General features: G+C 45.5%; 1 protein-coding gene across 4 annotated transcripts in view; it reads right to left on the reverse strand.

Annotated features, from left to right (window-relative positions):
• FXYD6 (FXYD domain containing ion transport regulator 6) overlaps positions 1-22762 on the reverse strand; it is a 39781-nt gene that overhangs the window by 4036 nt on the left and 12983 nt on the right. Inside the window, exons 2-6 of one of the 4 annotated variants that reach the window (XM_030918025.1) lie at positions 21953-22002; positions 1730-1792; positions 1004-1042; positions 805-879; positions 162-198 (exon numbers count right to left, since the gene is read on the reverse strand). In XM_030918025.1, coding sequence (XP_030773885.1) covers positions 162-198; positions 805-879; positions 1004-1042; positions 1730-1787 — 209 coding nt within the window. In that variant the 5' untranslated portion in view covers positions 1788-1792; positions 21953-22002. The remainder of the gene's footprint in view (positions 1-161; positions 199-804; positions 880-1003; positions 1043-1729; positions 1793-21952; positions 22003-22762) is intronic. The other 3 variants (XM_030918024.1, XM_030918022.1, XM_030918023.1) reach the window with 3 other exon arrangements.

The raw sequence follows: 22762 nt of genomic DNA on the forward strand, positions 1-22762 counted from the left end.
ACCTGGCAGTCCTCAAACTCCCAGCCCTATGCCCCAACGCACACATTCTGCCTCTGAGACAAGAATCCAAGAGAATGCCCATTTGGAGGGGTCACACACCAGGGGTCCCTTCCTGTCCCACCTAGTATCACCCCCAATGTCCACTGCCACAGCATCCTTACCGGGGCTTCTGATTGAAACTGCACTTGCACCTGCGACCTGAAAAGCAAGGAAACCATCCAAGGTTATGTTCCTGGCTTGGCCACAGCAGGGCCAGGGGCCTGTGCAGGTTATGGGACTACGTAAATGGCACCCCCTAGACCTGAGCAGTGCACAGTTTCCACAGCTGCACACAGTGGCCCTCAGATGGGGTAGCTTCTTCTGGGGCAAAGGAAATACATTCTACAGCTGGAATGGCTACATCCCCACAGCCCTCTTGATCATGTGAGTCAAGAGGGATCTGTGCAGATCAGGCTCATGTGGGAACAACAAACTCAGGGGCACATCCCTCGCACACTAGGGCAGTGCCTGTCTCCTTCCTTCATGACTGCCCCACTCATGCCCTATGGACACAGCACTGGGAAGCCTCCCTACCAGTTCCTATCTGTGCTCATTGTCATATGACAGTTTCTTTGTTCCCGCTTCACTGTTTCACTGAGCACTTACTATGTGCCCAGTACACTCTATTGGGTGGTGAAGATAACATGGAGGACAGGCAGCCTCCTTTCCTCTCCAGGAGAGGGACCAATCAGGCTCTCACACTGTCCGACCTGCTTAGCAGCCTCAGTCATTGCTCTTACAGAGTGAGCAAAAGAACCAACTTACTTAGGATAAGGAGGATCCCAACCGAGAAGAGGACCACAGCGAACACCAGTCCCCCAATCCTCAGGGTCTGGTAATCTGCCAAAGGAACCAAGGGTGAGAGAGGAAGGGGCCAGGGAGAGGGTGTCTGTTCCCCCCATCCCCCCTGCCAGGCAGGACTGCATTCCCCCTGACCCCTGCAGTGGGGGTCACCATTGCTCACCGTAATGAAAAGGGTCCATTTCCTTCTCCTTCTCAGCTGCTGCAAAAACAAACAGTTGGTCAAGAGAAAGAAAGCTACACAACCCAGCTCCCAAATATCTAACCTTGCCTCACAGACCTCCGTCTTCACAAAGGAATTCCAGAGGAGCAAGGCCCATTAAGCAGAGATGCCTAGAGGTGCACAGTAGGGCGGGCCTGCCAGTTAGGGTGTTGGGGAACCCTGAGGGCTGAGGGTAATGAAGGCATTGAGCCTCAGTGAGGCTCTGAGTCATGCAACATCCACATTCACTGCCCCTTTTCATTACATCATCCCCAGAAGACAGGATCAATTTTCCTCTTGTGACATACGGAGAAACCGAGACCAAGGAGGGACATGTGACTTGCATGAGGCCAACACTGGCTAATCATGGTCTAGAGACTGACATGCAGGTCTGACTCCCAGGGTTCAGGCCACAAGTCCACAGAGGCCCGGTGAGCTTGTGGGGCTTAAAAACCATGCCCTGCCGGACCCTTAGGGGGCAAGGGGGCAGGCTGTGTTGAGGTCTGTGAATAAATAGCTGCTGCCTCCATGACTTCCTCTGCTGACTGAAGGGAGAGGCCCTTGACCAGACATGAAGAACCTGAGAGTCCCCCAGTTCTAATGTTCCAAGGGGCCCAGAACCTTCCAGTAGAGAGGGCTGGACAGGATTGTCATCTTGTCACAGCCAGGTCCCAGAGGGGTACTTACCACTGGCCAGGACTGTGGGGGCCAGCAGGCTGCAGAGGAAGACCAGCACCAACTCCATGGCGTCTGGGGACAGAGGGAGGAAAAAATGATTCTCCGGCTAAGAAGCCTCCATTCATCAGCTTCAAGCATCAGCCTGACCAGGGGCCAAGTCAAATCCCCAGCTTTACTCTGCACTCATGACTTGATGAGGGTTCAAACAACCTAAGCACAAGCAGTTGACTTTTTTTTTTTTTTTGAGACAGTCTCACTCTCTTGCCCAGGCTGGAGTGCAGTGGCACGATCTTGACTCACTGCAACCTCCGCCTCCTGGGTTCAAGTGATTCTCCTGCCTCAGCCTCCTGAGTGGCTGGCATTAGAGGCACGCGCCACCATGCCCGGCTAATTTTTGGTATTTTTAGTAGAAACGGGGTTTCATCATGTTGGTCAGACTGGTCTCGAACTCCTGACCTCAAGTGGTCCACCTGCCTCAGCCTCCCAAAGTGCTGGGATTACAGGCGTGAGCCACCACCAGTTGACATTTCTTGGACTCTTAGAGAATGCTCTGCATGTATTAATTCAATTGGCACAATTGAGTTAGTACAATTAGCAACCACTACAACTAATGCAGGCTGAGAACCTGAAGCTTAATGAGGCTGACATGCACCAGAGTGAGTAGCAGGGCCTACATCCTAACCCAGCATAGTAACTCCTCCACCACACTGCCTGTGGGACGTGACTTTGGTATCTCATCTGTGTCCTTCTCTACAGGCCACCCTTCTGTGGCCATCTCTATTTCATTAAGGCCTTCTGTCGCCATCTCTAGTTCATTCTGACAGCCAATACCCTGTCAGAAATGTCTCTTAATATCAGATTAAATGGGGCCAGTAAACCAATGTCCCTCTAATCTAGCCAGCTAGGTGGGGAGGAGACTTGCGGTTTCCTGGGCCCTTAAGCACTGACAGCCCTCCTTCAGGTACCCCTCACATCACACCTCAAAAGTGCCCAAGGCAGCCCTTCCCACAGGCTTTGGTTCAGAATCCTCCAGAAAGATGGTTTGATTCAACAAAAGGAGTTTGAAGGCTGGTTCTATGAGCCTCAGCACCCCAGCCTCTGCTTCCCCAGAGGATGCGGAGATGTCTGCTCAGGAGCTCATCAGTCCCGGTCTCTGGGTGGATGGCCCCAGGTGGGCTATCCTGGTGGAAGCAGGAGGCAGGGCCAAGAGGTGGCACCCAGGGATAGATTTCAATGGCAGGACACACACCAGGAGCATGGTTAAGAGCCAGAGAGCAGAGAGAGGCTTTTCCTGAACCAGGAAAGCCCAAGGCTGGGTCTGTTTTCCATGTGGGGTGAAACCGGCAGTGGCCTGAACCCCTGGACATCCACCCAGTCCAGGACCCTGATTGCCTCCAGCACGGTCACTACCTCCCCTGGCCTTGAGCAAGCAGCCACCACTGCACTTCACCTCTCAGCCACCAGGGGTCAGAACGACTGCATCCATAGCCACCTCAAGGCCCAAACCTTGATTCAAAAAGCCTTTATCAAAAGGTGGTAATTTGCTTTTAATGCTATCTCATTTCACATTTGCATTTCCTTTGAATGTTACACCGTATTTTATATGTATAAAAATATATGTAACACACACATATAATGAGGCATAGTAATAATAGAAACACCAATAACCAGCAGCTTAGGAAATGGAGCTTTACAAAGACTGCTGCAGTGACCTCTGGTTTCCCTGCACCCCATCCCCCTGCCTCTCTCCCAGAGGTGGCCAGTATTCCGAAAATATATTTTTTAAATTTTATTTATGTATTTATTTATTTATTTTGTTTATTTTGAGACTGAGTATTCCTCTGTCGCCCAGGCTAGAATGCAATGGTGCGATCTCGGCTCACTGCAACTTCCACCTCCTGGGTTCAAACAATTCTCATGCCTCTGCCTCCCAAGGAGTTGGGATTACAGGCACATACCACCACACCCAGCTAATTTTTTGTGTTTTTAGTAGAGACAGGGTTTCACCATGTTGGTCAGGCTCGAACTTCTGACCTCAGGAGATCCACCCACCTCGGCCTCCCAAAGCGCTGGAATTACAGACGTGAGCCACCATGCCTGGCTGAAAATATGTATTTTTAATCATTCCCTTGCTCTTCTTTTAAAAAGTTGCCAATCAACAGATATAAAATTTCAGTTATGCAAAATGAGTAAGTGCTACAGATCTGCTGTATAACACTGTACAGCATAATTAACAATATTGAATTGCACACTTCAAGATATGTTAAGAGGGTAGATCTCATAGTAAGTGTTCTTTTCACAATTTAAAATATACAATTCACACACCAGGAAGTTTGCCATTTTAAACTGTACAATTCAGTGGTTTTTAGACCATTCACAAAGTTGTGCATTCGTTACCAATCTCAGGTTCCAAGACATTTCATCATCCCAAGAAGAAACTTGTATCCATTGGCAGTCACCCCCGACTCCCCTTCCCTTCGACCCTGATACCATTCATCTACTTTTTGTCTCAATGGGTTTGCCCATTCTGGACATTTCACATAAATGAAATAATAAAATACATGGACTTCCGTGTCTGGCTTTCAAGTTAGCATAATGTTGTCAGGGTTCACCTACATTGTAGCATGTATTCGTATTTTATTTCTCTTTATGGCTGAATAATATTCCACTGTATGGTTATTCACCTTGCTCTTCACTTTAAAAATATATTTAACAGGTACATATATCTAAATATTATGTTGTTTAGTGTAGCTTTTTTGAACTTCATAATTATGATATCATGTTTATAGTCTTTTGAAACTTGCTTTTTCTGTTCAACATTATGCTTCTATGGGTCACTGACACTGTTGCATTTAGCTATAATGCATTCATTTTCAGTGTGGTGTAATATTCCATTGTGCAGGTAAATGATCATGTATTGCTCTAGTCTCCTGTCAATGGATGTGTGTTTTTTTCCCCTCAATTTTATGCTATTGCAAACAATGGAGTTGTGGACATTTTTGTGTATACGGCTCAGGGCACGCATGCAAGAATTCTGAGGAAACAGTTTTTCGATTCTTTGATCACCACTCCTGTAAGAAATACATTTTACATTGCAACCCAGCACTAACACATATTCATGTGTACCAGAAGCAATTATCACAAAATAATACTTAGTATGAATGAGATACTTTATTTTCTATTCTATTCTGTTTCTTTACAAAAAACATTTCAAGGCTCCTTAATGGGTCACATTCGGCAGTTTGAATAGTTATGTTCTAGACATAAGACTAGGACTGAAGTCATTCATTGGGTTGTATAGTATACAAACTGTCCACTTTACACAATGATTTAAAATTGTCCTCCACAGCAGTCATCTGCATGATAATATCCTACCAGCTGCATATCAGTGTCCCCATGGCTCTGGTTGTAGATATGCAGTGGATATTTTCTGTTGTCAGATATTTTCATTTTTGCCAATCTAGAGGTAAAAGATGATTTTAATGTGATTACATTGTAATATTGGGCTTTTCTTCTCCATGTTTGTCATTCCTGTTTCTTCATCAATGATATGTTTTTCATGTCGTTTGCCCATTTTTCAAGCGAGTTGACATTATTATTGTTGTTAATTTGTTATTCTGAATACCAAACCTTTGTCATTAAGTATGGCAAATATCTCCTTCCAGTTGGTGGCTTATTTTTTCACTTTTAAAAATTGTCTTCTGTTGAACAGAATTTCTTAATTCTAACATAATTGAATGCTGTGATTTTTGTGTCTTAAGACATCCTTTCTCACCTTGAGGTCAGAGTTTTCTTCTAAAACCCCTAAAACTTTGTCTTTAACATTTAAATCTATTTGACATCCGGAACTGATGCTTGTGTATGGTGTGAGGTAGGAGTCTAGTTTTACTTTTTCCATACTGATAACTGGTACTGTAACCTGGTTCCAGTGGCGGACTGCCTCCCCTTTTCCTCATGATGTGCTCTACCACCTTTGTCACATATCTGATTTCTATTTGGTGTGCATCAGTTTCTGGGCTTTCTCTCTGGGTCTATTGGTCAATTTGTCTGTACTGCATTAAAACTGCTGTGTTTCAGTTATGACAGCCTCATAGTAATCTTGCCACGTTGCAAGAGAAGCTCCCATCTTTTTTTCTCCTCTTCCCTCTCCTCCTCTTTCTTCAGGAATGTCTTCATTATTCTTGGTTTTTTGGTCTTGAATTTCAGAATTAGCTTTTCAAATTCATCCAAAACTGTTAGGATTTTCACGGGAACTGCAATGGATCTATCTATAGAACAACCTGGGGAGAAATGACATATTTCTGATCTTGAGTCTCCTGTCTATAAATAAATCTTTTGATTTGTTTAGGTCCTTTTCAATAAAGTTCCATAAATGCTTTCACATAGGTATTGCACACTTTCTGTTGGATTCATTCCTAAGTGCCTTATCATTTTTATTGCTGCCTTAAATGTCACCTTGTGTGTGTTTTCTAATTTTTGCTGGTAGAGAGAAAAGCAACTGATTTTTACATATTGATCTTAAACCCAATAATCTTGTTAAACTCTCGAATTATTTGTAATAACTTACCTAGAGATGCCTTTAGGTTTTCTCTATAGATACATCATCTTTAAATGATATTGTTCCTTCTTTCTAATTCTCACACCATTTATTTCTATTTCTTGTCTTAGTGTACCGGGTAGGAATTCCAGTGAAATGCAGAATAGAAACATTAGCAAACACATATGCACACAACACGTACATACTTACACACAGTCTTACTGCTGATTTTAAATGGAGTTTTTCTAATGCTTTGAAAGTTCCCCTCTAATCCTGGTTTCCAAGATGTTTCTGTTTTATGTTAATTATAAATGAGTGTTCTATATCTATGGTTTTTGTCCTTAAATCTACCAGTGAAGTAAATTAGATGTATGGATTATCAAGTGTTAAATCATCCCTGTATTTCTGAGATGAAACCAATTTTTTTTTTTTTAATAAACAGATGGATTTGGCTTAATGACATTTTGTTTAGGATTTTTGCATCTATGTGCATGAGTGAGATTGGTCTGCAGTTTTTATTTTATTGTATTAACCTTGCCTGGTTTGGGGATGGCAGTACTGGCCTCACAGAACAAGTATCCACTCTCCTGCTAGTTCCCTGGAAGAGGTTGCAGAAGATTCGAATAACCTGTTCTTTGAGTGTTTGGTGGAACTAACCTGTAAAATCATCTGGGCTTGGGATTTTCTTTGTGAGATGATCTTAAATGGCCCATTCAATTAATTAATGGTATGGCACTCTCCAGATACCTATTTCTTCTTTAATAAATTTAGTGAGTTATAATTTTTAAAGGCATTTTTCCTCTTCTGCTTTCAAATGTATTGCCATAAAGTTATGCCCGTTTTTTTCATTCCTGATGTTACTTGTGACAACTCCCTTTCTCCTTGGTCAGTTTCACCAGAGGTTTAACGATGCTATTAGTTTTTTCAGAGAAACCAACTCTTGGTTTCATTAATTCTTTTTATTGTGTGTTTTAAAATTTTCTTAATTCTGCCCTTATACGATCTTTGGGTTTCTTCTATTGTTCTTTTTTATGTTCATCTTGTTACGTTGGATACCTAGTTCATCAATATTTAGCTTTTCTTATTTTCCAATATAAGCATTTAAGACTGCAATGTTCCCTCTAAGTGCTTTTAAAGTATAATACTAAGAACTGAATAGTAATGAAAAACAACACTTCAAAGCTTCTATAATGGGGTGAAAGTACTCCATCATGGTTGGATTGTTGTTTAGTTCTCAATATACTTTAAACCTCCATTACAATTTCTTACTTTACCTATGCATTAAGAAGTATGTGTTTTACACCGGGTCCTATTGTGTGGAGGGTGGGGGAGGGATAGCATTAGGCGATATACTCAATGTAAAAGACGAGTTAATGGCTGCAGCACACCAACATGGCATGTGTATACATATGTAACAAACCTGCACGTTGCGCACATGTACCCTAGAACTTAAAGTATAATTAAAAAAAAAAAAGAAGTATGTGTTTTAAGTATCCAAATACACAGTGATTTTTATTTGCTTTTGTTATTGACTTCTAGCTTAAGTGCACCAAGGTCAGAAAACATGGTCTGTATGATGTACAGATGCCTTGAAACGTATTGAGACTTGCTTTATGACCTAGTACATGGTCAGTTATTAAAAGAATTATTTTCCATGTATGCTTGGAAAATTGTGAATTCCTTCATGGTTGGGAAGAAAGTTCTATATGCCTATAAATTAAGATTACCAACTGTGTTTAAATTTTTTTCTTTTTTCTTTTCTTTTTTTTTTTTTTTTTTTTGACTGTTTCACCTACCAAAAATCAAGATTGGCACTTTAAAATCTAGCGCTAAGTGGAAGGATTTATAAATGTATCCCCATATTTGAAACCAAGGGGTTAATCTGATCAGGTCTGCCTGCACTGTTTGCTTTTGGTTGCTTGCTTTTTGTTATTTTATTTTATTTTATTTTATTTTATTTTATTTTATTTTATTTTATTTTATTTTATTTTATTTTATTTTCCTTTTTCCATGAAGCTGAAGGCCGTGGTAGCTGAAGGCCTTGCCACTGAATGCTGAAACTTAACCTTCACTGGTTACTTTATAGATAACATTCATAGGCCACCATGGTAATGGTTACTTCAGCTGTTTTTCAGGAATTTGGGCTAGCTCCTGTCCTGTTCAAACAGGATGAGACCACTCACCCTTCAACTGGACGTGTGCAAGTGCCCCAGAGGGTAGCCTTTTGACATCAGAGGGCTAAAAACTCCACCCTCAGGTCACACTAACACCACCATTTCCTGCACTTATGTCTTATGGAATGCCACGAACCCTGACTACGCTTGCTCAGAATGAATCTGTCATTTCATTTTCCCCACTGCCAGTCACCTTTCCCTATGCCTCAGACCACCCCACTTCCCTTACCAGTAAATATCCCTAAGCCTTATCTTTGGGGAGGCGGATTTGAGAGCTGTTCTCCTGCCTCCTTGCTTGATGGCCTTCTGAATAAATCTTTTCTCTTTTGCAAAATCTGTATCACAGTGATTGATTTACTGAGATTTACTGAGCGTGGGCACAACAGACCTGAAGCTGGCCGATAACATGTCTCTTAGAATAGTCTAACAGATAGTTTAAAACGGTTACTGTCCTGTGGGTTGGGTCTTCTAGAATTATGTAGTGATCCTCCCTGCCTTAAATTCTATGTTACTTTCTATCTTTCTGTGTCCTTATGTGTTGTGTGTGCATCTCATAAACAGCAAAGAGCTGGATTTTTGAAAAATTCTGTATTGTCAAGCTTTCTGTATTAATTGTCAAGTTTACCCCATTTAATTCACTTATTGTGACTATTGATATATTTGGCTTGCTTTCTGCCATCTGTTTTTTCCCTACGGGAATGTGCTTGTTTCTTTTTCTTTCCCTGCTCTTTCTTTTTTTTTGGATTAGTTATTTTTATTTTTATTTTGGCAGTGGGGGGGCGGGTCTCACTATGTTACCCAGGCTGGTCTTGAACTCCTGGGCTCAGGCGATCTGCCCGCCTTGGCCTCCCAAAGTGCTGGGATTACAGGCATGAGCCACTGCCCCTAGCCTAGTTATTTTTTTTTCTTATTCCTTTTCTCCCTCTACTGGTTTAGAAATTATAGAAACTATTTTAACCTTTTAGTGGTTATCTTTGTAATTTTTCCATGTGTAGTCAATGTAAAAAAGACTAAAAAATTCAGAGTTAATACCTATAGTAGTTATTAGGCAGAATACCCTCCTTGAAAACACAAAAATACAAATCACCCCATTCCTGATACATATGCTATTATTGGACAATATTTCAGTTCTTTTTAAAATTCTATAAAATAGATACTAATATTTGTACTTCATGAAAACTATGTTTGTTTGGATTCAACCATGTGTGTAGTAACCAGCCTGCAGAATAGCTCCCAGTATCTCCTGGTATCCAGATCCTTGTACAGTCCCCTCCCATGGTGCACCAGGGTTGGTCTGTATGACCAGTAAAATATGCAGAAGTTATGGTATGTCACTTTCAATATGAGGTTATAAAAAACAACACAGCCTCTCTCTCTCTCTCTCTCTCTCTCTCTCTCTCTCTCTCTCTCTCTCTCTCAGATTGCTTGTTCTAAGTCAAGCTAGCTGCCATGTCTTAAGGATATTCAGGCACTCCTGTGGAGAGGCCCATGTGGGGGCCTCCCTCCGAAGCACTGCTAGGAAATACAGCCTGCCATGAACCACGTAAGTGAGCTTGGAAACAGACCTTCTGGCTTCATGAAAGACCTTGAGCCAGAACAACCCAGTGAAGATTCTCCCTGATTCTGTACCCTCAGAAACTGTGTGAAATATCAAACGTTTGCTATTTTAGGCTGCTGAGTTTGGAAGTAATTTGCTATGCAGCAACAGATAATGAATTTACAACATATGTACTGATTTGCTCACCATTGTTTTTGAATGTTAGTCATCCTTGAAGCCATTTTCTTTATTCCTGAAGAATATCTTTCAAAATTTTCTTTAATGAAGATCTGTTAGTTAGAAACTCTGTTTCTGTTTATTTGGAAATGTTTTCATTTCACCTTTGTGGCAAGAGACCCTAAGGCCATCCCCAGTCATTCCAGCCTTCTGGTGTTGAAGGCTTTGAGTAATCTATTTCCTTTGAATACTGGCAGGAGCTGCAACATACTTCTAACCAACAGAATGTGGCAAAAGTGGCAAAAGGACAGCTCTCAGATGATGATATTATATCATATAAGCCTCAATCTTGCAGGCTGGGGCTAGAGAATTTTCTCCTTCGCTGGCTTGAAAAAGCAAGCTGCTATGTCATGAGACAGGCTACGGAGAGGAGCACAGGATAAGGAATTGTGGGAAGCCTCTAGCAGCTGACAGCTGCTCCTGGCCAGAAGCCAACAAGAAGATGGGAACCTCAGTTCTTCTGCCACAAGGAGATGAATACTGCCAGCAACCTGAGGGAGTCTGGAGGCAGATCTTTCCCCAGTCAATTCTCTTATCAGACCACAACCTTAGCCAGCACCTAGACTGTAGCTCGATGTGATGCTGAAGCAGAAAATTCAGCTAAGCTGTGCCAGACCTCTGACCTAAAGAAGCCATGACATAATAAATATGTGTTGCTTTAAGCTGCTGAGTCTGTGATCATTTGTTATGCAGCAGTAGAAAACTAATACAATCCTATCCTTGAAAGGTAATTTGGCTATGTACACAATTCTAGGCTGATAATTATTTTTGCTCTGCACTTTTAAGATGTTATTCCACTGCCATCTGGCTTCCATGATTGCTGTTGAGAAGTCTGCTGCTTATATCATCATTCCTTTATAGATGTCCTATCTTTCTTCTCTACCTCCTTTTATTTATTTATTGTGTGTGTGTGTGTGTTTGCTGTTGTGAGTTTCATCGCAAGTCTGAAACACAACATAGAACTGATTGTTGTGGATTTCATCAGACTTGAAAGTCCTTTACCTATAGGTTCATCCTTTTCATTGTTATGAAAAACTCTAAGCCATTATCTCTTCAAATATGGCCTCTCCTCCATTCTTCCCATTTTCTCTTTCTGAGACTGTGACTAGAAGCAGGTTAGACATCCTCATTCTATTCTCCATATCACTTAACTGCTCCTTCATATTTTCCACTTCCTTGTTTCTCTGTGCTACATTCCAGGTAATTATTTCATATTTGTTTTCCATTTTCTGACTTCCTTTTTAACAGTATTTATTTGCTGCTTAACCCATTCGTTTACTTTTGTGTTTCAGGTGGTCATATTATTAATTTCTAAAGGTTCTATCTGGTTCTTTTTGAAATTGCCTGGTCATTTGTGTTAGTCTTTGTTGTTCACTCATTTTGTGTTCTCATCATTTATTATTTTAACATTTCTTAGAGTTATTTTATATTCTGTATCTGATAATTCCAAACTCTTAAATCCTTGGGGGTCAAAATTTACATTTTGTTTCTGTGCCTCTCAATCACAGTGACTTGTTTAGTCTTGTGTTGGTAATATATTTGATTGTGAGCTCATGTTTGCTACATTTTAATCTGTGGGAAACTGACAGTCCTAAAATGGGGCACTTTCTTTCAGAAAGCATTTGTTTTGCTTTTTCATGGCTGGGGGCAGGCTGGGAGCAGCAGATACCAACCTGAGATCACTTTAGTCCCTCTCAAGGGTTCTCGGCTTCATGCAGGTAGTCTCAGGCTTCCCAACCTAGATGGGCTCAATGCTGATTAGCCTACAGAATGCAGTAATGTCAACGAGTGTTCACTCTAAGTGCAACTATGGCTTAAGTTCTGGCTATGCTTCACATACTCCAGTGCTAGTTTTTGTTTTGTTTTGTTTGAGATAGAGTCTCACTGTGTCGCTCAGGCTGGAGTACAGTGGCACAATCTCGGCTCATTGCAACCTCCACCTCCCGAGTTCAAGTGATCCTCCTGCCTTGGCCTCCCTAGTAGCTGGAACTACAAGCATGCACCACCATGCCGAGCTAATTTTTGTATTTTTAGTAGAGATAGGGTTTCACCACGTTGGCCAGGCTGGGTCTCAAACTTCTGACCTCATGTGATCTTTCTGGCTCAGCCTCCTGAAGTGTTGGGATTTCAGGCATGAGCCACCATGCCTGGCCCAGTTATCTCACGGGATTTTTGTTTTGTTTTGTCTCTTTGGTAGTATTTGGTGTAGGGAGAGTAATAGTGACTTATGATTGGATGATTTTCATTCCTTCTTTAAACCAAGCTGTGTAATAATAAACCTGGGATTAATTATTATTATTATTATTATTATTATTGTTGTTGTTGTTGTTGTTGAGACGGAGTCTCGCTCTGTCGCCCAGGCTGGAGTGCAGTGGCCGGATCTCAGCTCACTGCAAGCTCCGCCTCCCGGGTTTACGCCATTCTCCTGCCTCAGCCTCCCTAGTAGCTGGGACTACAGGCGCCCACTACCTCGCCCGGCTAGTTTTTTGTATTTTTTAGTAGAGATGGGGTTTCACCGTGTTAGCCAGGATGGTCTCGATCTCCTGACCTCGTGATCCGCCCGTCTCGGCCTCCCAAAGTGCTGGGATTACAGGCTTGAGCCACCGCGCCCGGCCAGAATTAATTATTTTATAATGGAAAGTCCCCTTATGATTCAGGCAGTCATACAGTCCTAGAATATCTTCAATCAAAGTATGAAATAAAGTAAGTTTTGAGCATCTGCTATTTGTAAAACATCTCCCTCCCTCTCTCCTTCTCTCTTTCTTTCTCCAGTTTACTGCTACTTCCTAGCCCAAGCCCCATCTCCAAATTACACCTGCTCCTTGCTCAGCCAGTGAGGAGCAAGACTGGAGTCAAGATGTGGAAGATGAAACAACACATTAAGGTCTTCAAATCTTAGGGGCCATGGTGTGAATATTGGATGTGAGGCAATAGAGGGAGGGACAAATGGACCAGGCCTCCCATAGTGTCTTCTTGACCAGCTCTAGCCGGAAGAGGGCCTGTGGTGTTGGCAATAGGGCTCCTCCTGCCCCTGGGAATAGGGAAAGCACATGTCAACAGCTCTGGGCCACCAGGCACAATGGGCAGCAGTTCAGGTTGCTGCTGTGCCTTCCTTTCAAACCCCAACAATCACCTCCATTGATTCTCAGGTTCAAATTCATTATACAAGTAAACACTGAACTGCTAGAAAGGGCCATACTATTATGGGCTCTGCAAAGGATAAGTAGGTGAACAAGATACAGCCTCAGCTACCAAGGAGAGGTAGGATTTGGCGGCAAAGGGCTCTGATCCATCAGCAAATATGAAGAGAACTTCCCAAGAGGTAGAGACGCCATGCAACAATAGTCCAGAAGACAGAGAGAAGGGGAGCAGAGAGCTCAACAGGGAGCCAGGGAAGTTTCCATGGAGGAACTGACATTCCAGCTGAACCTTAAGAGCAGGGTAGGATTTTGATAGACGGGTGAGGGAGAGAGTAGAGGAAAGGCATTCCGGCAGAGAAGACAGCATGAGCAAAAGCAGTGAGAGGGGAAACAGGAAGTAGGAATAACAAATGAGATACAGTTCAAGTTCAAGATCAGTTCAAGTTGAGCCTTAAGGCATTTCATTCAGTAGTAGCTGTCCAAAGTGGCTTCCCCAAATGAGGTCCAACAGGAGATGGCCTTCATCCACCAGTAATGTCTGCATTGCCTGTGAGGGAGCTGTGACAGCGACCTACCAAGTAGCTGCCATTTCTAGTGTAAGATACCTTCCAAAACAGTGAACAACCCAGTTGGAGTAAAGCATGACGGGGTAGGTGGTGAGAACTCAGATAAGAGGGTTGGAATCAGATTGCAGAGGCTCTTGAGTGCCAAGCTAAAGAGTTAAGACCTGCCTTTGTATTCTAAAGAAAATATTTCTGATCAAGTTACAGTGTGAAAAGAAATACTGTCACAAATTTGAAAAGTGACCAATTCTCTACTCCAAGCTGCTGTCCCAGCCTGGGCTACATCAACCACACCTCAGCATGGGCCCCCTTGGGGGCTGGGGGGTGGGCCCTAAACCCATTTTTAAAAATCTCATCGGTGATACTGTTGGCGCTGCCCCTGAGTCGAATGGCCAAGCACACACACAGAACCTTTGAAGGGCCACAGAATGCCTTTGTCTCACTGCTGCACCCAGCTTGGCTTCCCTTCCGTCTCATATACCACCCCTCCGCACCTCCCACCCTCCCAGTGACCACACATTCCTTTCTCCCTCCTTCCAGGGAGGAAGCCGGGCTGCTGGAGGCTGGCTGGGGTGGGGAGGATAAAAGGCTTGGCGATGATAAATCTCAGTTCCGGGCAAGAGAGTCTAAGGAGTAGATGGAAGAGAGGAAGGAGGAGTCACTGGGGGAGGCAGATCCAAGGCTGAAGTGAGTGGAGAGGGCACAGGAACAGGGCGTGCACTGCTGCATGGGCACTGGGCCCTGGACCTTTGCCTGGGGGGCCTGAGGACCTGGCTCGCCGGCAAAGGGGGCCTGAGAAATCATCACTGCTGGAGTGGGGGACTCCCTGGCTGCCTCTCTCTCCTGCTGCCCAACTCTTCCCCTCTAGACCATTTGGATCACTCTCCCCATCTGGAGAATGGAACCAATCACACGTTGCTGCCTCCTCTAGAGTGTATTATGAGAACAAATTCCATTTCCGCTCATTTTTCCTCTCCTTTCCATGCTCTCATTTATCTCCACATTGGCAAGCAGCTGAGGTTTTGGGTGGCAGCAGCACTTCCATGTTAATTTTCCTCTCTGATCCTCCTGCTTGGTTGCTGGCTGCATGTGCAGGAGAAAGCAATCAGAAGAGTTTCTCCGGCAATTATCTTCCCATACTGAGTCACATAATTTCACTTAATTGCTGGGTAAAAACTGCTCAGAAAGAGAAGCCACTAGTTGATGATATAGCAACATGCTCTATTATTTTTGATTCCACACAGCAGTGAGGTAGATCAGAATACCCAGTTCCATTGTGAAAATAACTCAGAAACAACCTCCCTTGAAAATGCAGAGGCTCCAAATTACAGTGAAACTTCATTATCTCACCCTCATCCCTCCCTCCCCCTGCTCCCGAAGCTTCACTCACCTCCCCTGGCATCCCACCTGCTTGCCTTCCTGCAGGCTCAGCCCACGGATGACAAGCCCTGAGGGGTCACCGGGCCTGGGTCTTAGCAGGATGCCCCAAAGAAAGATGAGGTCTCACTTCAGACAGATCATCCCAGAATGGGGCCTTTGATGGGGTCGCAGAATGCCTAGGCCCCACAGTTTAGTCTAACTGGTTATCCTAGACTATTATTATATGCGAAGGGATATGATTTAGCCTATGACGTATCTAGATCTTTGCAACCAAGAAGTCTATTAAAAAAAGATTCGACTGTGTATATATATTGAGTATAACCAAGATGTGAGGTCTACCAGCTGCAGTTAGCATCACACAATTCATCACAGTCGGTTACAGTGATTGGGCTCCTGCTTTTTATTTGTGAAAACTGGGGCCCAAAGAGAGATGAGGTGTCTGATTCATCCAGTTATTCAGGGGCGGGGCAGGGCTCAGAACATACACCTCCCACTCCTGACTGCTGTTTTGATGTGCTGGGATTGGGAGGTGGGCAGGACAGGGCTGGCAGAGCAGCGGCCAGGAGGAACAGAGGAAAGGAAGGCTGAGCAATGCCAAAGGGAAGTGGGGCAGCCTGACTGGAGCCAGGGAAGAAGGCAAGGCCCTGCAGGAATGGGGTGGCCAGGGACACGAGAGGGCAGGAGGGAAGCCACTGACAGCCTCCTTGGATTGAAAAACAACCTTGGACTGGAGATGGGAGGGGACAGTGCTGGCTTCAGGGAAGGCAAGGGATGGAATCACGTCTAGAACGGGTCTTCTGGAGGCAATGGGACCCAACTGCTCACTCTCTCACACAGGACAGCAAACAGGCGATGAGACAGGTCTTTCCCGTTATCCCCGGGTGACGTGGTGAGTTTGGTGCCGGTGGCTAGTGCTGCAGCATGGATCTGCGTTGCGTAAGGTCAGACTAAGAATGAAAACAGGGAGGTCCCAGACTGAAAATTATCACAGACAAACTGGTCAGATGTACTGGGAAAGAGGTGGAATTTTTTTTTTTTTTTTTGAGACGGAGTCTCGCTCTGTAGCCCAGGCTGGAGTGCAGTGGCACGATCTTGGCTTACTGCAACCTCCACCTCCCAGGTTCAAGCGATTCTCCTGTCTTAGCCTCCCGAGTAGCTGGGATTACAGGCATGTGACACCACGCCCAGCTAATTTTTATATTTTTAGTGGAGGCGGGGTTTCACCATGTTGGCCAAGATGGTCTCGATCTCTTGACCTCGTGATCTACCCACCTCAGCCTCCCAAAGTGCTGGAATTACAGGCATGAGCCACCACAACCGGCCCAGGAATCTTTATATTCCTAAGACCTTAGCAAGTCTTACTGTCTGGGAGGAAAACGGGGAGAGTTGTCTGATCTATTTGTGCTAAGCAAGACCTCATGCAGATAAAGGACTGGCTCCGAAGGCTTTTTAAGGCCTCCTTAGCCCTCTGTTTCCATGAAAGGGCCGCGCCTGCACTCTATCAGCCTTACCGTCAGTTCTCTATTCTCCATGCTCATGAATGGGACTTGGGGGAGTGGTCAGTACAAACCAGCAGAGAATGCCCAAACCCCTGGCTTGGCTTTGGAATGTGTTTTATTTTTATGGGAAATGAAGCCTCATAATGCTTTCAGACAAATGATAAAGAATCCCAGAGAGGCCTCAGTATTAGAGAGGCTGGATATTCTTCTCCTTGATCTTCCCTGGCACCCCACCCCAGCCCCACTCCAGCGTCTCCCTACTTCCCATCCAGGCTGGGGCATCCGGGTGCCCTTGGCATCCAACCAAAGTACCTCCCCACTCACACACAGCTGTGCTTTTCCTCTCCAAACTGCCCATCCTTTTTCTGCTTCCCATCTCAGATGCTCTGGCTGAAGTTCTCTTGCAGGATCAAAAGGAAAAGGAAGGACAAAAGGACAGTCATCATCCACTTGGGGGATGTATGTCCAGCAGAGCTCCAGGGGGACTTTCCCAGGGTCCCTCCTGGCTGCGCCCGGCACCCCTCACTCCCGCTCCATGTCAGGGCTGCTTTCTCCCCTCACCTTGGGTCCCGTGTGACCACCAGCTTGGAAACAGGGGTAAGGGCCACACCCAGCCTCACACCCCCAACTTTGTGCCCTAAACACTCTCCTGTCAAAGTTCCCAAGCCACAGGGACCCAGAGCCATGGCCCAGGTTCATCCTCTGTTTTTGTAAAACGGAGGGTCGATTCTGCTTCATTTCCTTCTTTCCTCCCTCCTCCCTCTCTCTCTCTCTCTCTCTCTTTCTCTCTTTCTCTCTTTCTCTCTTTCTTTCTTTCTTTTTGACGGTCTCGCTGTGTCCCAAGCTGGAGTGCAGTGGTGTGATCTCAGCTCACTGCAACCTCCTCCTCCCAGGCTCACGCGATTCTCCTGCCTCCTGAGTAGCTGGGACTACAGGTGCGAGCCACCACACCCAGCTAATTTTTGTATTTTTAGTAGAGACGGAGTTCCGCCATATTGGCCGGGGTGATCACCTCTGGTGATCCGCCCACCTCAGCCTCCCAAAGTGCTGGGATTGCAGATGTGAGCCACCACACCCGGCCGATTCTGCATCAATTTCAACCCCTTCTGGGAGGCTGCTCAAAAGTCCGTTTGCTCATGGGGCTACGAGATACAGCTCCTGCCTCCTAGCACTGTGCAAGACTCCCGCCCCAAGCCAGTGTGTCCGGACCCCAGGTCCAGCCACACCCAGTTTGGCAGGACACTGTGGAGCCACTGGGTGGTGAATGTGAATGCCCTGAGGAGGGAGGTCCAGGGTTGGAGCTCCTTGTGCCTTTACAAAGCCCACCTCTGACTCACACTGCACACTCCCAAGGCAGCGGCCTTGAACCTGAAGGCTGGACACAGAGGTCCGCCTGCATCATAGGAGCCCTTCTACGGATGCCACAGAAGAAACTAAGAGGAACTAAAAATTGTGAGATGAAAACCCACACTTGAGGCCCAGTCTGGGGGTCTGTATTGGATACAAGAGGTAATAATTACAATCACGACAAACGATACAGGCCAGGCACTATTCTTAGTGATTTAAATATTTATTCTCACTTCATCCTTAAACATAACCCGATGGTATATGCACACTGATAATGTGCACCTGTGGCCCTTTCATGAAATCCAAGACCTAAGGAGGCCTTAAACAGCCTTCGGAGCCAGTCCCTTGTCTCCAAAAGCTCTTGCTTAGCCACAAATCAGTCAGACTGCCCTCCCCCTATTTTCCTCCCAGTGAGACTTGCTAAGGTCTTAGGAATAGAAAGATTCCACCTCTCTCCCAGTACATCTGACCAGTCTATCTGTGATAATTTTTAGTCCGGGGCTTCCCTGTTTTCATCCTTAGTCTGGTCATACACTACTCAGATCCACGCTACAGCAATAGTCACTTGCACCAAGCTCACCCTCACCGCACAGCTGGGGTCACGGGAAAGGCCTGTTCTCATCACCTGCTTGCTCTGCTGTGTGAGAGAGTGAGGAGTTGGGCTTCATGTCTGCCGAAGGTCTTTTGTTATCGTCAAACGCATTTTATAGGGAAAGAAACTGAGGCAGGGAAAGACAGGTGCCCTGGAGGATAAGTGCAGGATTCTGGACTTCAGCCCTGCTCTGTCTGCCTGGCTGCTGGTGGAGGGCAGGGAGCTTTTCTGCTATGAGTGGGTTTCCTTAGATCCCAGAGCCAGCCCCAAACTCCAGCCCTCGGGCCCCACCTCACAGCGAGGGAGCATATCCAGTTGGGGGACAAAGAGCCATGAGGGACCACCTGCACTGTGGTTCTTTGAAGGGCCCAGCTTCCCTAGGTAGCTGCCACCCTGTTTTCTCATTCCCATCCCAGTCCTTGCAGGCTGAGGCCGCAAGACACAACTACCCGAGAGAGTCCAACCAGTTCTGCACAGAGTCACAACGCAGGGGCTCCCACCTCTGGATGAACATTTACCAACCACGCTCCCAGCATCTCTAGCTTCATACATATTCATGCGCTAGAGAGACAGCAGAATGTACAATCCTGCCAGCTTACCCCTGAGAAAGCACTGATACTCCCTTGCTGGACAGAGAGCTGTTTATTCGGGTGAGGGATTTTTTAAAACAGGTTGCAGAACCCTGCAGCTGATTAGGCCAAGGGTGAGAGCATGGGGTGCAGGCAGCACAGAATCAGTGCAGTATCTGTCAGTCCATTCCCTTGTCCACTTTCCAAGGCTATGATCAAGGTCAAGTGAGAAAATACGTGTGAAGGTTCTTTGTAAACTGTAAAACACTCTGATAACAATATGTAACATTCATAAGGTGCTCATGCCATGCCAAGTGTTGTTCTAAATGGTTTACGTATATAACTCATTCTACCCTAGTCCTAAGAAGCAGCTATTATTATGACCATTCCCTTTACAGAGATGGGCAGACTGAGGCCAGAAAGGTTAAGTAACCTGCCCAAAATTCCAGAGCTAGAAAGTAGTAGAGCCTAGATTCAATCCCAAGCAACCTGGCTCCAGGGTCCTTGCTCTGAGCACTCAGCTCTCCCTCCTCTCTGCCACTCATGACTCTGTGATCTCGGGAGCGTTACTTGGCTTTTCAGAGTCTTGGCTTCTGCACCTGCAAGACGGGAGTAAAAGCATGCGTCTCGGGAGCAGTGAGGGTTGGATGAGGTGGTCTTTGTGCCCACATCAGTCCCCTCTTCTGTGAATGGCATCCCCTTTGGGAAGGGAGCCTGCTCCGCCCCTACTCCAACCCTGCTGGTCTACAGGAGCCTGCCAATCTCAGTTCCTCCCCTGTAGCTAAAAGACACAGCAGAAAAGACCTCAGCGTCCTGCTGGATGGGAGTAGGAGGAGTCTGTTGGGGGAGAAGTCGGCCAGCAGCTGACAGGTACAGAGCTGGCAGGGGAGAGAGGCAGGGAGGAGGGGCCCGGAAAGCTTCCTAGCTGTGCCTCAGGCTCCAGTGTTCCCAAACCAGAGGTCCCGCCCTTTCTGAGTCTGGCTCTGTAAACTGTATATACCCCTGCTTCACCTAAACTAGAAGGAGTTCTGTTGCTGTCATTTGCAATGAAAAGAGGCGGCCTGTGGACGGAGCTGGGTACAGTGCCTGGGGAATAGCAACTGCTGGAGAAGCATCACCTGTTAGTATTACTGTATCACTCCCCAGCTCTGTCCTTGGCTTCCTCCTTCATTTCTACTTTTTCCAGGAAAATGGAAAGAGAAACAGAGATGGGGGCTAGGGAGAGGGCTGCAGTGACTTCCTCCCCCTTCCCTTCCTTCCTCCTAACATTGTCCTCCAACCACTGGAAGGCTCCAGGGTCCTCATGCAGTCACAGGGTGTGGAGGGGCCTTGGCCCACACCTGACACCAGCTCCCGGCCACTACCTTTTCCTGCCTCAAGACAAACAGCCTATGTCATCCAGGTGGCCCAGGGAGGACACATCTGGCTGGGACAGCTGAAGCAAGGGACACATCTTCCCAGGCCCAAACTGAGGGTGCCCCCATGAGAGACACAGAAGCAAGACAGACAGAGGACACGAGGCAGCAGGAGAGGTGAGAAAGCCCGGAGGAGGAGAAACTGAAAAGGCGATGGCCCGGAGGAAGTGGCAGAGGCACGCAAAGGAAAGAGACAGAAAGAGGCTTCGGGATGGGAGAGGCTGGCCCAGGGGCCAAGTCCCCGCAGAAGCTGAGCTGGCAAATGGGAAGGAGGGACACAGGTGGTGAAGCCAGGAGAGGTGGAGGCTGCTGAGAGAAGAGAATTGGGTTTGGAGGAAGCATCCAGCAAGGCCTCAAGTCATCCTCCTCCCTCTGAGGCCTTGGCTGCCCTGGGTGCCTCCACCATGCCCTGTGTGCCCCACTCACACAGATGTGCCAAAAAGCAGAGACAGGAAAATGCACCAGGGCAGGGTCTGAGAAGGCAAAGTCAACAGACAGCGGCTGTTCCTAGGAGAAAACCTCTCACGCCCTTCCCTGGCTACGGGGCTGCTGCCCAGAAGACGCAGTGTCTCTGCTGGACAGAGACCAGGAGCCTGCGGCTATCCCAGACCAAGGCCCAGCCCACAAGGTCTTCAGCCACCTCCTCTGGTCATCATGCCCAATCTTCTTCCTTCACCAAGGTCATTCAAGGAGAAGTCACTGCCTCCCACAAAGGGCCCCTTCAGGGTATCTCTCGAGAAGGGCTGGGCCCTGACACACACAGGCAGGGCCACATGGACTCCTGCAAAACCAAAGTGCTGTTCCTAAGATGGCCTTGTTACTCTGCTTGGGTTGAGGAGGTCATAGCAAGATGTATCAAGATAGGGACTCTTGTTCCTCAGCCCTGGGCCCTGCAGTTTATCTGTGACTGTCAAACAGAAAGGGGAGCTGCTATGTCTTACATGTTGCATATTCCTGTTCCCTGCCCACATTGGTCAAAGGGGATGATGATGATGATGAGGACGATGATGATGACGATGGTGTGATAGTGTTAATATCACCAATGATTTATAAAACACCTTATTCACCAGACAACATTACAAGCATTAGCTCAAAGAAACATCACAACTCCATGGGATGTTGGTTATTACTGCCATTTTACAGATTAGAAAAAGAGAGGCTCAGGCTTATGCTATTGCCCAAGGCCCAACAGCTAACAAAAGCATACCTGGAACTGTCACTAATTCTGCTGGTGCTACATACCTTCCACTCTTCCTTGCTGCCTCCCTGGCACATGTGGAAATGGGCAGGGACTAAGGGAAATAAAATCGGAGGCCCCAATTTATTCCTGGAATGCAAAGATGGTTTAACATATGAAAATCAATCAATATAATATACCACATTAGCAAAACGAAGGGAAAAAAAAAACCACACAATCATCTCAATTGATGCAGAAAAAGCATTTGACATCAGCATCCTCCCATGAGGAAAACATTCAACAAATTAGGAATAGAAGGAAACTACCTCAACATAATACAAGTCATAAGTTAAAAAAAAAAACAAAAAACAAAACAAACAAACAACAACAACAAAAACCACAGCAAACATCACACTCAATGGTGAAAGCCTTAAAGCTTTTCCTCTAACATCAGGAAGAAGGCAAGGATGCCCACTTTCGCCATTTCTATTTAACACAGTATTGAAAGTCCTAGCCAAAGCAACTATGCAAAATAAACAAATAAGTAAAAGGCATCCAAATTGGAAAGGAAGAAGTAAAATGATCTCTGTTCACAGATGGTATCATCTTATACCTAGAAAACCCTAAAGATCACACATAAAAACTGTAAGAACTAATAAACTCTGCAATGTAGCAGGACACAAGGTCAACACACAAAAAACAATTGCATTTCTATACCTTAACGGTAAAAAATCTGAAGAGGAAACTAAAAAACAATTCCATATCATAATATCAAAAGGAATAACATATTTAGAAATTAACCAAGAACGTGAGAACCTCATGCAATAGAAACATTTCTCAAATAAATTAAAGAAGATGTAAATAAACGGAAAAAA

Source organism: Rhinopithecus roxellana, chromosome 15, assembly GCF_007565055.1.
Source record: "Rhinopithecus roxellana isolate Shanxi Qingling chromosome 15, ASM756505v1, whole genome shotgun sequence".
Taxonomy (NCBI): Eukaryota; Metazoa; Chordata; class Mammalia; order Primates; family Cercopithecidae; genus Rhinopithecus; species Rhinopithecus roxellana.